This window comes from Neoarius graeffei, chromosome 7 (genome assembly GCF_027579695.1).
Source record: "Neoarius graeffei isolate fNeoGra1 chromosome 7, fNeoGra1.pri, whole genome shotgun sequence".
NCBI classification, from domain to species: domain Eukaryota; kingdom Metazoa; phylum Chordata; class Actinopteri; order Siluriformes; family Ariidae; genus Neoarius; species Neoarius graeffei.
This window is the reverse complement of record NC_083575.1, coordinates 5,302,744-5,319,451: the sequence shown is the minus strand read 5'-3', so window position 1 is coordinate 5,319,451 and position 16,708 is coordinate 5,302,744. Positions and strand designations below refer to the sequence as shown.

General features: G+C 42.0%; 1 protein-coding gene across 2 annotated transcripts in view; it reads left to right on the top strand.

Annotated features, from left to right (window-relative positions):
* The window catches only part of trip11 (thyroid hormone receptor interactor 11), a 47,204-nt gene that overhangs the window by 5,552 nt on the left and 24,944 nt on the right, over window positions 1-16,708 (top strand). For both annotated transcript variants that reach the window (XR_009654995.1, XM_060925195.1), the window contains exons 2-9: window positions 7,453-7,529; window positions 9,442-9,552; window positions 9,644-9,958; window positions 10,119-10,187; window positions 14,621-14,786; window positions 14,864-15,205; window positions 15,422-15,462; window positions 15,567-15,656. Coding sequence is in view for 1 of the 2 variants with exons in the window: in XM_060925195.1 (XP_060781178.1) it covers window positions 7,453-7,529; window positions 9,442-9,552; window positions 9,644-9,958; window positions 10,119-10,187; window positions 14,621-14,786; window positions 14,864-15,205; window positions 15,422-15,462; window positions 15,567-15,656 (1,211 nt within the window). In the remaining variant the exon portion in view is untranslated. The remainder of the gene's footprint in view (window positions 1-7,452; window positions 7,530-9,441; window positions 9,553-9,643; window positions 9,959-10,118; window positions 10,188-14,620; window positions 14,787-14,863; window positions 15,206-15,421; window positions 15,463-15,566; window positions 15,657-16,708) is intronic.

Below are 16,708 nucleotides of genomic sequence, written 5' to 3'. Positions count from 1 at the left end.
ATTTGTTACATTCATGATGTTTTTTCGTCATTCAATTGCAATTTTCTTGAGAAGTAGGAAAGCTATGGAGGGGAGATAGATGTCATTTTGAAGCTTGTTTTGTTAGCTTTCAAATGACACCAAATTCAAAGCAACACACTTAATAGTAATGGTACTGGCTGATGAAAAAGAAAATAAGTCAGTGGGGGAGCAGGCGGCGGTGGAGGTGGTGGTTTGGTGATAGCTGTTTTCACTGTTTCTGTCAGCAGCATTTCAGTCTAGTTCATTATTCTGACATCAGATGTCACTGTTAGTGAAGCCATAAAGCCCAGGAAGCCATTTTACCATGTGGGTCACCTCAATTCAGTGGAGGCAATAGAGATCTTGCAGTCACGTGACCGGAAAGTACACAGCCGCCATCTTGTCGGTAAAAAACACAGCTGAATACTGCTGCACTCGTGTACAGAATGGATCAATTTCAACCGACGGACTACACGGCTCATTTTTCTAATGAACAGATAACTAGATATATGTCTAAAATAAACGATCTACAGATTAGTGACCCTTATGGCTTACCGGACGGAGTTTTCACGACCGTGTCAGTGGATTTTGAACTGCCAGAGGTGGAATACCCAGACGTGTATAATTACCTCATTAACTTTCCCTCGCTGTTCAGTGGTGAAGCACTGCGTGCTTATAAATCTCTGGACAGTTATCTTTACAGAAATTCAGGATTTGTCAGCGACTCAGATGTGGTATCTTGTAAACAAGAAAATAACAATCCTCATTGGATGGGTAAGTCACTTAAGTATTGAGTACTAATACTATTTATATCAGTGTCTAGTATAGCACTGACCAGCCGATTATAGAATAAGGTAATTCCAGCTGTAATTCCAAATCGTCCGTCTTGTTTACCATGGATCTGGCGTTGGAGAGGTAGAGGCTTGGCAGTGGAGATTTGAGTGGCTGTTTTCTGAGCTTAGTCAACAGGCCGGCTCTGCCTGCAGCCTCTCTTTTGCTTCCTCTCCCGACGCTGCCTCCTTCGCTTTGCTTCCGATAACAATCCACGGAGACCCCGCTGGTCTCGCTATCTCGTCCGGAATGTTGTGCATGCGATGGAAATCGCTACAAACCGTCATTTTCTGCTGGAAACCAATGTCCAGTAAGTCCATACGGTTGTAGTGGATATTGAAGTCCGGTACAGACAAACAACACGCAAAAATACACACAAAAAACATTAAAAATGTGCACAGGTAGGGAGAGCTTGTAGCCGCAGCCGTTGTAGTAGAATTGTATATAGTAGGGTTTTCCAGAAGAAAAGGTAGAAGTAAAAGCAGAAGTAGAACCAGAAGTAGAAGGTGGAAATATGGCGTTTGACCGACAAGATGGCGTCTGTCACAATCTGGATCGGCTGTGACGTCACATGCAAGTGCTCCATAGAAGCCATTCATCAGACCTGGAGGATGATGATTGGGTAGACGATATAGTGGGAAGTTCTTCAGAAATTGAGAGTAGCTATGAAAACCCGATGCATGAGCTGATATTCCAGGGCAGTGTTGTTGCCATACAACCCAATGTTGAGTCCCTGAGGGACTATTGTCTGTTTACCTCTGTTGACCGAGTTGAGATTTTGGAGAAAGATGTTGTTGATAGTGGACACACATATGCTGCTGGTACAAAGGTTCTCAGAGGGTTTTATTTTGAGCTTGTCAAAGAAACTAGGAAAGGCTCTCTTTATAAGAAATGTAAGGATCTTGCTGTCATTCCAGCCGGTTGTGTTATATATGTTGGCATAGAAATGACACAAGATAAGGATCAGAATTACATTCTTGAAAATGTAGACCATGAAGACATCATGTGTGGAATCTTTACTCTGTAAACTTGTTTTAACTGTTTAAAGTAGGCACACACATCAGAAAAGAGGCAAAATTGACTGGTTGAACTTGCCTGGTGACATTGAGTCATTATTAGAAACTAGTGCTGTCAAAAATGTCGCGTTATTAACGCGTTAACTTGACTCAATTTTAACGGCGATAATTTTTTTATCGCGAGATTAAAGCTCTGTGACATGATGTAAGTTTTTCATAAGCTTTTGAAACTGCCAGGAACTTGGAACAGAGACTAACGATAGCAGCTAGACTGTAATGCCACGCCCCGCACAGCCAGAGTTCTCTGCCCTCCCCCGAAGAGCCACGGTGCTCGGCTTAGGTTTCGTTTTCCCATCGGCGGCTCCAGCCCCACTTTGCAGTGGCTGTGACAAGACGTGTTATGCTCTGCAATTAAAAAAAAAACATTGGTACAACCAGTGTTCGAACTATGCCGATATTTTCGGGGGGGTCCCTTTTTTCCCTTGGGGGGGTGCTTGCGCTTGTCTCAGAACGTGGATCTCCATCGCGCACTCACTTCGGATATGCAAATGTTTCCCGTTACACACGATTGCTATGTCAATAAACATCATTTTGCCAATATTTTAGAGACCCCCCAACATTTCCCAAATCATGTTTTCAAGGGATCTCATGTCTGTTTCAGGGGATCTCGGATCCCCCGAGTACCCCCGTAGTTCGAACGGTGAGCAAGCCCATTCACTTTTTTATGCTGATAAGAGAATTACATGTTTTTTCATGTGACAAAAATGTGCGATTAAATTGCGATTAATCGCGAGTTAACTATGACAGTCACGACATTAATCGCGATTAAATATTTTAATCGCTTGACAGCATTATTAGAAACCTTACGTTTTCAGGGAAACAGGGTTGCGTATTTTCTTACTCATGTTCCGCTTGCCACATCAACCCTTTCCCTTTAAGATAGGGAAAAGTGACTTAGTGCATTTGATAGAGCAGACTCTCCTCTCCAATATGCAACAAACAGAACTTAGTTAGGTAAAATATTAAGGTTTTTACAAACAATCTTCTGACGGTGTTCCATTTTGAGAAAACGTTTCTATCTTTTAACTCATTTTCCTATTATTTCCTAATGCTTAATTAGCATTTTCTCGTTAATGGATGATAATTGATGAGAAAGGAAGACATTTTCTGAAAGCCCTTGAGTAGCTTGTTGACATACCCAAATATCAAAAAATGGCCATTTTTCACCATGTAACACAAATTACCAGCAGTTTGTGACTTGCGACCAGTGGCACGTTTGCGAGCCTGTGGGTGCAGGGGTAATATAGTCAACTTACTTGGGTCTTCTTGAAAATGGAGTCAATCGTCCCCTGCCTTTTCCTTTTCTGCATCCTTGTCAATATTGCACGACAAAAGAGGACAGCATTAATAGTCCTATGGAAATTAACACCATCTTTTAGGGCATGGCACCTGGGACAACTGTTTGAACCACGGCATCGTAAGCGCTTTGAGAAGGGTCTGTCTGCAGAGCCAGGCACAGTAAGCACCGCATGCGACGTCAAACCTGGAACGGTGAATCAGGAGCGGTAAAACTGGTGTTGGCTCTGCAGACAGATACTGTATTATTGAGTGCTTTCGGCACGCTACGCAAACTGGCTATTATATAGACCCCTTCATATGTTTGTAAACAAACCGACCGTTGCTAGGATGCGCCTGGACTCAGAAACAATGGCGCTGCCCATAGACCGGCATTATGAGCTGTCAGATTATGCAAAACAATTGTCGTTACAAGATCGAGAATGCTACATAAATAAGTTAACTCTAACAAGTGGACATCGCCTACCGGATCCGTATTTAATTAAAGAGTGGACGGACGATGTTAGTAAGTTCCCTGGTATACAATGGCCAGATATATACTCGTACCTTATTGACAAGACTTCAGTGTACACCCACGAACAGCGCTCGAAACTAACGGTGTCCCGATGTCCCGGGGACCATAAAAAATGTCATCGGGACACAAAATTATCATATCTGGGACAATCCCGGGACAATGGAAAAAATAGATCTAGAAAAAAAGTTCTACATTAATATTATTTACAAAGCCGTAACACATGCGTAGACATTCACCTAATTTGTCAATTTTAATTTTAAAACCTTAACAGCGAAAAATACATAGTAGCTACACTTTCGATGCACCTGCATCAGTAGGCTACAGAGCAGCGCATTCTGTTCTAGAATCTTCGGCCGGAGTCCGCATTATATGGACTTGGAATGGAATTGCTAGCGCACACGCTGCGCCGACTCTTGCCAGAACAAAAATGCTGAAGTGGTTGAAGTGGACCGACCGCGGGGAAGAAACTGAAAGCCCAGACATAACGTCTCCGGGACCTTCAGGATCCAAAGTGTCATCGCCTGGTCTGCAGGCAACGCTAGCAACTGAATGAACTTAATGAACACTGTTAGACACGTTATAAAATACAACAGGAATGATGTGGATGATATTGACGGAAGATACCGTTCAACAGAATAAGTGAGTTTTCTTGGTGTCTTTCTCGTTCAGAAAGTTTAGTCAGTCAGCAGCACAACTAGGCTCGGAGCTGGCACTATGCTGATGTTGCTAACATTCGCACCCACGTTTCGGCAGCGAAAGTTCATAAAATGGGTAACGGAAAGTTCATAAAATGGATAATGGAAAGTTTATAAAAATGGATAACGGAAAGTTTATAAAAATGGATAACGGAAAGTTCATAAAAATGGATAACGGAAAGTTCATAAAAATGGATAACGGAAAGTTTATAAAAATGGATAACGGAAAGTTCATAAAAATGGATAACGGTAATGGTGAAAATTATAAGTTGGCCTTATAAGTGCCAACAGATATTCAAGGTATAAGTAGATGAAATGAACATAAAAGGGGTCTTATTTTCAACTAAAGTGTACTGCAGATGTAGGGAGTTGAAACATTTTCTGAATGAGCTAGTTGGCCCCTTTAATTAAACGTGTATCTATTCATACAGTGAGATTGCCAAAGTTTAATAAACTGAAAATGCAATAACTGTAATTTTGAAGTAGATGATGTATAGGACATGTGTCGCTTATGTCTTGTGACTTATTGTAAAAATGATATAAAGGGTTCAAAATCGCATAGTTACAAATATAATAGTAACTTCATATGATAATATTAATCACTGGTTATTTCAGAGAGGAAAAAAATGGGGACACTATTGCTTCCATTCGGGACAATACAACACAGAATTCGGGACCACTGGGGGACATAAAGAAAAAAAGTTAATTTCGAGCCCTGCCCACGAAAAACTTCGTGCCTACAAGTCTTTAGACGCATATGATTATGTTATGTGCGGGCATGGACAGAACGTGTTTTACACTGAAATTGTTTTAATCAAATTATGCCAGTGATGTGATGGCAATGTGGCTTTAACTACAACAGCAAATACCAACACTAAGCAGCAATTTGCAGGAGGTAATGGCATGAAAGGAATGATAGTGTAAAGAGTGCAGCTAAGAGAAATCAGAGCTGCGTAAAAAGCGAGAGGCAGAGAGCAGAAATGAAACTGAACGGGGCGGGAGCTAGGTTAGAGCAGTCAACGTAAGTTGGCATTTAGAGTGAGGGCACACAATTTTACCTTTCCATCCTTGCTTTAAAATGGTGATTTTCGGCATACGCAAATAATGATGGCACAAAATCTGGACTGCTTGAGTCAAGCGAGACCTCTCCTACAAACACAATTGCATGCAAAGCTAAGTTAACATGCTAACAATATTCATTACATTGTGTAACTATGACCAGCTAATCAGACAAACGTTACCAAAGTATTTTGCTACATCAATAAACGAAGACTAGAAAGAATAAAAAAGAAAGATTTAATAAATAGCCTGATCTTACCTGTGATGAAGTGGGTGCTGCAAACCCGCGCATTTTTGATGGTGCTTTCATCCCAGTCTACACGTTTGATGGCTTGTAGTCATAGACGTCGGTGATTTTTTTTGGAATGGGTGAGATCCTGCTGGAATTCTGTACATTTTAACCCCATCACTGCTACGATTCTGACACCCGACAACACAACAACTAGGCATTTCTTCCAAATATTTCTTCTCGTCTGACCGTCGCGGAGTCTTTTTTGAGTCCAGGCTGCGCGCGCAATTTCCTCTTGCGTATGAATGACGTTTACTGTGAAGGGGTCTATTCACACAACTGCTGATTGGTCGGGTGAGAAAAACTGTTTTGAGTCCGTTGCGTGGCTGTTTTTTGTCTAACGTTATGGCAATAGTTTACTTCCTTGTTACACATTTTATAGTAGCTGTATAATTTTCGTAATGATGTCATTTTAATCTGACAAAAGTGCAGGGGATGAAATTGTGTTTCAACAAAAGTGGGGGGGATGAAACGTACGCATCCCCTGCGGGTGATACGCCCCTCCCGCGGGTGATACGCCCCTCCCGCGGGTGATACGCCCCTCCCGCGGGTGATACGCCCCTCCCACGGGTGATACACCCCTGTTTGCCATACATTTTCAAATCCAGTAGATGGCAGAAAAGTTCAACAGTGACAAAATATAGCCAGTGTAGAAATACAGTGATTCCAACCCCGTATCTGAAATCACTCATGACACCATTTTGTAGTGCTGTGAGAATTATTAACACCCTATGTAGTGGACTCCTAGTATCCCTTCGTGCATTGCGGTCGTGTGGAAAGAAAAAAGGTGTGTTGGGGTGAACGGACATTCAAGTCCAATTAAAAGTAGTAAGAGAATAGAAAATAAGCTAAAATAGAATGATGGATAAAATGCAAGTATAAAAGTTACACTGCCGAGCGAGGAATTAATCAAAAGCCTCAAATTTGATGTAATAAAAGTTAGCGGTAAAGAAGAAAGTAAGTATTCAGCCTTGATTTTAAAATAACTGAAAGATGCAGCAGACAGAAAGTACTTTTGTATTTATTAATGTGGGAAATACGCTCTGTATCATATGGATCTATTTTGAATACCCACCAGCCGACTGATCTGGCACGTTTTAATTGTGCCACAGTAATGACGTAAATAACGGCGCAGCGGAGTAGTGTCCCAAAGTGGTGGGTTTTTTTTTTTTCTCTCTCTCTCGTTTTACCAATGAGCTCACTATATCGTCCTCTATATAGAATTCCCTAGATCAGGAGTAATGAGCGAGTGATTTCGGACGCAGCCCATATCTCGCAATCCACATTCACTGGTCTCCGTAATCCTTTTGGGATGCACGTTTACACACACAATTCTAAATTTTGTAAATGTATCCAGAAATATAAAGTGGTTACGGTTGCAGATTTGCATATCGGGGAAGGGTCATCAATTGTTCTTGGTGGAGAGCTGCGTTCTTCAAGTGTCTTTCTGTTTTCTACTCGTCTTCATTTTTCTTGCTGTGGCATGTCCGTAATTTCATATATTCCACAAGATTTCAGAGAAAACTCTGAACAAGTTCACTCTGAAGCCCTGTAGCATTTTCTGCTTTTGAATAATGACCTGAGATCCATGATGCTGTGTTGGGCTGTTATGATGGCGTTGATGTGTCGGACTGTTTTTCCTGTATTTGTTAACTGAGCTTTCTTCCTGAATTGTGTGCGACTGTGTTTCAGATGCTGCCACCGAGCTGCACGTGTCGAACTCGAAACTGCTGGAGCTGGAGGCGGCTCTCTCCACACAGAAATCCGAGGTGTGTGTTCTTTGCGATTCCCATTGAAAACCGAATTCCTTTCACATACCGACAGCTTCGGTTTCTCGTGTGAGCTTTCTCACCTCTGTGGTTCGAGCTGAACTTGAACTTTAAAAAGAGAGTCTATTATTGCAGGCAAATGATGGGTAATGATGATGTACAGTGCCTTGCAAAAGTATTCATACCCCTTGAACTTTTTCACATTTTTCCACCTTACAACCACGAACTTAAAAGTTTTTTTTTTTTTTAATTGAGATTTTATGTGATAGACCAACACAGAGTAGCACATAATTGTGAAGTGAAACGAAAATGATAAATGGTCTTCAAAATTTTAAACAAATAAAAATCTGAAAATGTGGTGTGCATTAGTATTCAGCCCCCCTGCGTCAATACTTTGTAGAGCCACCTTTTGCTGCAATTACAGCTGCAAGTCTTTTGTGGTACAGTATGTCTCTACCAGCTTTGCACATCTAGACACTGAAATTTTTGCCCATTCTTCTTTGCAAAATAGCTCAAGCTCAGCCAGATTGGATGGAGAGCGTCTGTGAGCAGCAATTTTCAAGTCTTGCCACAGATGCTCAATGGGATTTAGGTCTGGACTTTGACTGGGCCATTCTAACACATGAATATTCTTTGATCTAAACCATTCCACTGTAGCTCTGGCTGTATGTTTAGGGTCATTGTCTTGCTGGAAGGTGAATCTCCTTCCCAGTCTCAAGTCTTTTGCAGCCTCCAACAGGTTTTCTTCCAGGATTGCCCTGTATTTAGCTCCATCCATCTTCCCATCAACTCTGACCGGCTTCCCTGTCCCTGCTGAAGAAAAGCATCCCCATAGCATGATGCTGCCACCACCATGTTTCACAGTGGGGATGGTGTGTGCAGGGTGATGAGCAGTGTTAGTTTTCCGCCACACACAGCGCTTTGCATTTAGGACAAAAAGTTCAACTTTGGTCTCATCTGACCAAAGCACCTTCTTCCACACGTTTGCTGTGTCCCCTACATGGCTTCTTATGCCTGTCTTTCAACAATGGCTTTCTTCTTGCCACTCTTCCAAAAAGGCCAGATTTGTGGCGTGTACGACTTCTAGTTGTCCTGTGCACAGATTCTCCCACCTGAGCTGTGGATTTCTGCAGCTCCTCCAGAGTGATCATGGGCCTCTCGGCTGCTTCTCTGACCAGTGCGCTCCTTGCTCGCTCTGTCAGTTTAGGTGGACGGCCATGTCTCGGTAGGTTTGCAGTTGTGCTATACTTTTTCCATTTTTGAATGATGGCTTGAACAGTGCTTCCTGAGATGTTCAGAGCTTGGGATATTTTTTTATAACCTAACCCTGCTTTAAACTTCTCCAGAACTTTATCCCTGACCTGTCTGGTGAGTTCTTTGGTCTTCATGATGCTGTTTGTTCTTCAGTGTTCTTTAACAAACCACTGAGGCCTTCACAGAACAAGTGTATTTATGCTGAGAGTAAATTACACACAGTAGGACTCTTAACTAATTAGATGACTTCTGAAGGCAATTGATTGCACTGGATTGTATTTAGAGGTATCAGAGTACAGGGGGCTGAATACTAATGCACACCACATTTTTCAGATTTTTATTTGTTTAAAATTTTGAAGACCGTTTATCATTTTCGTTTCACTTCACAATTATGTGCTACTCTGTGTTGGTCTATCACATAAAATCTCAATAAAAAAAACTTAAATTCGTGGTTGTAAGGTGGAAAAATGTGAAAGTTCAAGGGGTATGAATACTTTTTCAAGGCACTGTAGCAGCATGTTTTAGTGATACAATAGCAACTCCTTTAATTACACACATCAGGTTACGTCATCTCAGAGAGACGGACTGTACATCCGACAGGAACGAATTACAGGTGTGGAGAGGTAACGTGAGGTCTGTGAACTATTTTCCGTTCCAGTATGAACGCTTGAGGAGAATCAACAGTGAGTTGGAGGAGAAGTTGGAGGCAGCGGAGATCCAGGTCAAGCAGCAGTCGGTGGAGTACAGGACGATCCTGCAGCAGAAAGAGGTGAAGTTCTTTCTCGTTTTTGTCGAGTTGTCCGTCTTCATGCAAAATTGGACTCCGCCTACTAATGCTTTTCTCTTGTTTGCGTTTCCAGGTGGACATCAGCCACCTCAAAGCCAGACAAAACAGTTTACAGGATGAAGTCCAGAAACTCCGACTCGCCGCCGCCGCCCAGGACGTCTCGTCTTCCGCTTCCGATCCTGCCGTGCTTCCTGTTACAACCGTCACCACCACCACAAGCTCCTCCTCCTCCTCTTTTCTGTCCCACCCCTCAGCTGGTCATCACGGTTTCCACGGTGACGAGGTGGACCTGAGCGACGTCCTGTGGTCGCAGCAGGAAATCAACCGGCTGTCCCATGAGGTGCAGCGCCTGGAAGCGGACGTCGCTCATTGGAGGAGAGTGGCCCAGGTAGCCTTCCCGAGCCTTACTCGCATTAACGTGAATTAGCGAGCTGTTTGTTCCAGAATCTTCCTTCCTTCAGCTGATTTTACTGACCATCTAAGATACATGAGTAGACATTTTTATGGATATAATATGATTTCTGAAGTTGTATATTTTTATAAAATAGGCATCTAAAGTGTCTGGAGCAGAAAACGGAGATCATGGGGAGATCCTGAAGCTGCAAAGAACCATCAAAGTGAGCTCATCATCTTTTGTCTTAAATTCTAAATTCTGTGTCCTATCAGTAAGCACTAAAGCTGTATGTGTCATGCTGGAAAGAGGGCGTGGTGTTTTGAATCAGAGTTCCTCTTACCTGAGCCAAAGTTGATCATTTACCTGTTTTGCCAATGATTACAGTTTTGATTCTTTAAAAAAAAAAAACACACACACGTCATACTTTTCATCCATTTATCGTTACTTTTTAATGTTCTGGCCAGGGCTTTGAACCGGTTCAAGGAACGAAAACGAAAACCGGGAACTTTTTCTATTTCACATGGAACAGAAACGAAACCAGAAACTTTATTATTTTTTTATGTTCCGGAACAGAAACGCTTATTAAAAATAATGGTAACCGGTTAATACCGGTTTTTATTTCGTTCCTCAAAGTTTCCGTAGCCTACAAATGAAAGTCATTCTTCTCCTGCGCAAGTTTCTATGACCCGCTGGGGTTCACTTCCTGTGTGACGTTCGCTGACTGAATGGAGAGAGCGGGAGGGTGGACTACTATCACGTCTCCATGTGATAAGTGAATTACTGAGTGTCTGAGCAAAGAAGAGCCTGAACGTTGCAACCTCCCTATTGGCTGTTTGTAAAAATGTATCAGTTGTTGCCCTTCCCACGGGAATCATCGCGGGCTCGAGAGACGAGACCTGACGAGTTAGTTCGTTGGTAGCAGAACAAAATGTCTGGACTAGGGGTGGCACGGTTCACAAAAGTCGCGGTTCGGTACGTATTGCGGTTTGAGGTCTGCGGTTCGGTACGTATTGCGGTTTTTTTTTTTAAATCTTAAGTACTCTGTATTTGGGCATATAGCCTACTATTTACCTTAAGTAAACATAGTTTAGGATACAGCGTTTAAGAGAGGTTAAAATTATAGTTACAATGAAATAATCATGCACAAACTGAGTTTGAGTTGACATAAGCACATTTTATGAACAATCTCTGATGAAAAGCCAGGTAGTATTTTGAAACAGCAAGAGGGAAGACATGGATGATTTCAACAGCTTTTTTATTTACTACAGTATTTATACAAAGTGTCAGGAGTGTTTGCTGCCATGTTGTGGCATCTACACTGAGTGCAGAATTATTAGGCAAGTGAGTATTTTGACCACAACATCCTTTTAATGCATGTTGTCCCACTCCAAGCTGTTTAGGCTTGAAAGCCTACTACCAATTAAGTATATCAGGTGCTGTGCATCTGTGTAATGAGAGGGGGTGTGGTCTAATGACATCAACACCCTATATCAGGTGTGCATAATTATTAGGCAACCTCTTTTCCTCTGGCAAAATGAGTCAGAAGAGAGATCTGACAGACTTTGAAAAGTCTAAAATTGTGAGATGTCTTGCAGACGGATGCAGCACTCTTGAAATTGCGAAGATGTTGAAACGTGATCACCGAACAATCAAACGTTTCATTGCAAATAGTCAACAGGGTCGAAAGAAGCGTGTGGGAAAAAAAAAAGGCGCAAAATAACTGCACATGATCTGCGGAAAATCAAGCGTGAAGCTAACAAGCAGCCATTAGCATCCAGTTCTGCCATATTCTAGAGTTGCAACATTCCTGGAGTGTCAAAGAGTACAAGGTGTGCAATACTGAGGGACATGGCCAAGGTAAGGAAGGCTGAAAAACGACCACCACTGATAAAACGTCAAGACTGGGTGAAGAAATATCTTAAGACTGATTTTTCTAAGGTGCTGTGGTCTGATGAGATGAGAGTGACTCTTGATGGACCAGATGGATGGGCCTGTGGCTGGATCAGTAATGGGCACAGAGCTCCACTCTGACTCGGACGCCAGCAAGGTGGAGGTGGAGTACTGCTATGGGCTGGTATCATCAAAGATGAGCTTGTTGGACCTTTTCGAGTTGAGGATGGACTCAAACTCAACTCCCAGACCTACTGCCAGTTCCTGGAAGAAACCTTCAAGCAGTGGTATAGGAAAAAGTCAGCATCTTTCAAGAAGAACATGATTTTCATGCAGGATAACGCTCCATCTCATGCGTCCAAATACTCCACTGCATGGCTAGCCAGTAAAGGTCTGAAAGGTGAAAAAATAATGACATGGCCCCCTTGTTCACCTGACCTAAACCCCATAGAGAACCTGTGGTCCGTTATAAAACGTGAGGTCTACAAAGAGGGAAAACAGTACACCTCTCTGAACAGCGTCTGGGAGGCCGTGGTTGCTGCTGCACACAATGTTGGTCGTGAACAGATAAAGAAATTGACAGAATCTATGGATGGAAGGCTTTTGAGCGTCCTCATGAAGAAGGGTGGCTATATTGGTCACTGATTTGTTTTTGTTTTGTGTTTGAATGTCAGATATGTTTATTTGCAAATCTGGAGTTGTCATATCCGTGTACCTGGTGAAAATAAATAAGTGAAATGGCTACATATTTGGTTTTTAGTAAGTTGCCTAATAATTCTGCACAGTGAAAGTTACCTGAACACATACATATTCTCCTAAAATGGCCAAAACTAAAAACGCCCCACTCTAACTTCCATACATATTCAGCTTTGATATTTATGAGACTTTTTGGTTGATTGAGAACATAGTTGTTGTTCAATAATAAAACTAATCCTCAAAAATACAACTTGCCTAATAATTCTGCACTCCGTGTAGAGGAACCAGGTGTCTTTTGTCACATACAGAGTTTTCATAATTGGAAGAAATAAAAATGAGTTCTTAAAGCTTACTTTTGAACAGATGTGTGTGTTAAAACTTAAACTTTTATGTGGCGACCAACCAACCACCTATATAAAAAAACCGAATCAAAAACTCTTCTAATCCCTGAGAGTGAGGATGTATTTTTTCTCTTGAAATTAAAGTGCAGTGTTTTGAAACGTATGGCTGGATTTCTTATCTAATCTTAAAGTGCCACTATATTCTTAGAACGATTTATAACAAAATACACACACAGCCAATATAAAATATTGCAATAAAACCAATCACTGCACTGTTTAAAACAAACCTCCCCTCCCCTCGCCGGAAAAAAAAAAAAATCTAGTTCGCCCATTATCCTGTGTCATTCTGAGATGCGCAGATAGACAGTAAAGGGAATTCGGAATTCCCTTTACTGTCTATCTGCGCATCTCAGAATGACACAGGATAATGGGCGAACTAGATTTTTATTTTTATTTTCTGGCGCCGTGGTACGCCGGAAATCCGGCGCGGCGCCGCAACACTATCACCCCTGTTCGCGCGAAAGAGAACCACGTGGTTTCATACGGGCATTCGGCTTTTTTTTTTTTTTTGGCGAACGTCTTAAATAGGGGTACCGCGGTTTATACGCGTATTGCACCGCAACAGGCGTATCGTACGGTTCGGTTTTTTTCCCATAACCGTGCCAAGCCTAGTCTGGACACAAATCGGGTTTTCAGAAAAGGAAAGAAAATAAACGGAGGGTCGAAAATACAAAAAAGGAGGCAGAAAATGCAAAACGAGTTTTAAGGTAGGACAAATGGTTACTTTTCTGAGGCAGCCCGCCGTGGCTGCCTGCAGGCTTATTTATTATAGCCCATTTAGTTAAAATAGTTGATATAAAATGTTTATAGTTATGTGATGATTGTCCTGATTTAGACTGTATTTTTTGGGGGGGAGGGGTTGCACGATGTTGCACCCGGGTCCAGATTAGGGCAGAACCGGCCCTGGCTACATTTCAGGTGTAGTTTGTTTTATGAATGTATGTACTTGCATAGATGTGTACTTGGTCTTCCAATATGGCGCCTAACAAAATCTCGCGGTGCGGTGACGTCATGCGGTAGCCCTCTATAGGGCCTGACTAGCCTTTGGTAACACACTAAACGAATTCTCTTTCATTTTTGGCACTTTTTCTGTTTGTGTAGATGGGAAGACATACTGAGAATCCAAATCGCCAACATTTGAAATAATAATTGTTTTGAATTATTTCTTGTCTTATTTAATGAAGGTTGTAATAGAATTAGCCTACATTTGGCTTAAGCTGGATGAGACAGAGACATAATTTTATAGCCATTTGTTAAACAGCTGACAGGGAACGTAATTAACCGTTCCGGGAACGAAATTTTTTTTGTTCTAACCGGTTCGGGAACGTCTATTTAATGGTGGAACCCAAAACCGGAAACGTTAAAATTCCGTTTCTGTTCGGAACGAACCAATGGGAAAAAAATTCTGGTTCAAAGCCCTGGTTCTGGCACCTCTACGAAACAAGATCTTAAGTTCCAGCAGTTTCACACTCCTCTGTTCTGAGTTATAAAGCGCTTTCGAAAAATATTAGAAACGATAACGTCTTCAAACAGGCACGTGGTGATTTATAATAAACCTATGCTTTGCCTTGTATGAATGAACCCTTCCTGACCAATCAGAATGAAGAATTCAGCAGTATTTCTGGAATAAAGTGGTTCTAATTTTGCAAATAACTTTTGAACCAATCAGGAGCTGCGAGAGGAAATGGGCCGCGAGGTCGACGAGCATCAGCACGAGCTGGCAGCGCTGCAGGACGCTCATCGACAAAAAATGGCGGACATGGCAAAGCGACACAGAGACGAGCTGGCGGAGTATGAAGAGAGGATCGAGGAGCTGGAGGAGCAGGTTCCGAGTGGTGAGGATGGATGATTTATTGATTTGTCGTGCAGTGTCAAAGAGAACATCTTGGTCCCTGACGCTCTTTGTCTTCAGGAACCGCTGCCACGCTCCACACTCCAGCAGCACCATCACCAGATTCCTCCCAACTCGACGAGCTGCAGGCTACCGTTCGCTCCCTGCGTGAGGAGGCGGAGCTTCAGAACACAAAGTGCAGCGAGCTTGCAGCGAGTCTCGAGGAGGCCTGGCGACAAGGGGCGGAGCTTCAGCGACAGAAAGAAGAGGCGAAGGCGGAAAACGACCAGCTTCTCCAGAACTACAGTCGACTCCAGAGTTCTGTTAGTGAACTTCAGACTCGGGTTCAGGAGCAGGAGAGCAAATCGATGGTCAAAGCACAGCACGACAGCGAGATCCACGCTCTGAAGAAAGCGCTCGCCGGTGAAATGTTTTCTCTGCTTTGGTATCGATGGAGATTTAAATTGAAATTTCATGCTTCGTATGATAGAATCAGTCATTTCTACAGCTATGGATGGGGTTGGATATGGAATGAATATAAATCGAGGTGTAATTTATTTATTTATTTTTTTAGATCTTTTTATATACTGAATTTTAGAATATTTTGATTTTCTACTTTCTGTAACTTATATTTTGTAGATGCTGAAAAAGAGGTGTCCAGGTTGAAATCTCTCACTGAAGTAAGTCTGACGTTGTTCTTTAAAATCGTCAGCATCTGAAGGTCAAAATTTTTAATCTTACTCACTCAGTAATGTCAAATTGACTTTATTTTCTGCTAAATCAGAGTGCTGAGGTTGAACACGCGGACGTTCTGGAGCTCAACACGGTCATCGGTGCACTCAGAACGGAGAAAGAGGAACTAGAGAAAGAGAAGGTTAGTAATTAATTATTGAATTAATTATAACTCGTTTTGTTTCTCAGCTTGAGTGCCGTATTTAATTCAGGCTATTTAACATCTCAAACTTTGCACCTTTTTATTTATTTATTTTTGAACCGCCTGCAAGACAGTGTGTTTTTCTACACAGTTATGGAGGAAATCCATTTAAAAAAAGGTTCTAAATGGTTGTTCGGAAAGGAACAACAAACTGTTTTAAAATATATTTCTGAATTTAATATACATGTACAACCCTGATTCCAAAAAAGTTGGGATAAAGTACAAATTGTAAATAAAAACGGAATGCAATGATGTGGAAGTTTCAAAATTCCATATTTTATTCAGAATAGAACATAGATGACGTATCAAATGTTTAAACTGAGAAAATGTATCATTTAAAGAGAAAAAAATTAGGTGATATTTTTAAATTTCATGACAACAACACATCTCAAAAAAGTTGGGACAAGGCCATGTTTCCCACTGTGAGACATCCCCTTTTCTCTTTACAACAGTCTGTAAACGTCTGGGGACTGAGGAGACAAGTTGCTCAAGTTTAGGGATAGGAATGTTAACCCATTCTTGTCTAATGTAGGATTCTAGTTGCTCAACTGTCTTAGGTCTTTTTTTGTCGTATCTTCCGTTTTATGATGCGCCAAATGTTTTCTATGGGTGAAAGATCTGGACTGCAGGCTGGCCAGTTCAGTACCCGGACCCTTCTTCTACGCAGCCATGATGCTGTAATTGATGCAGTATGTGGTTTGGCATTGTCATGTTGGAAAATGCAAGGTCTTCCCTGAAAGAGACGTCGTCTGGATGGGAGCATATGTTGCTCTAGAACCTGGATATACCTTTCAGCATTGATGGTGTCTTTCCAGATGTGTAAGCTGCCCATGCCACATGCACTAATGCAACCCCATACCATCAGAGATGCAGGCTTCTGAACTGAGCGCTGATGACAACTCGGGTCGTCCTTCTCCTCTTTAGTCCGAATGACACGGCGTCCCTGATTTCCATAAAGAACTTCAAATTTTGACTCGTCTGACCACAGAACA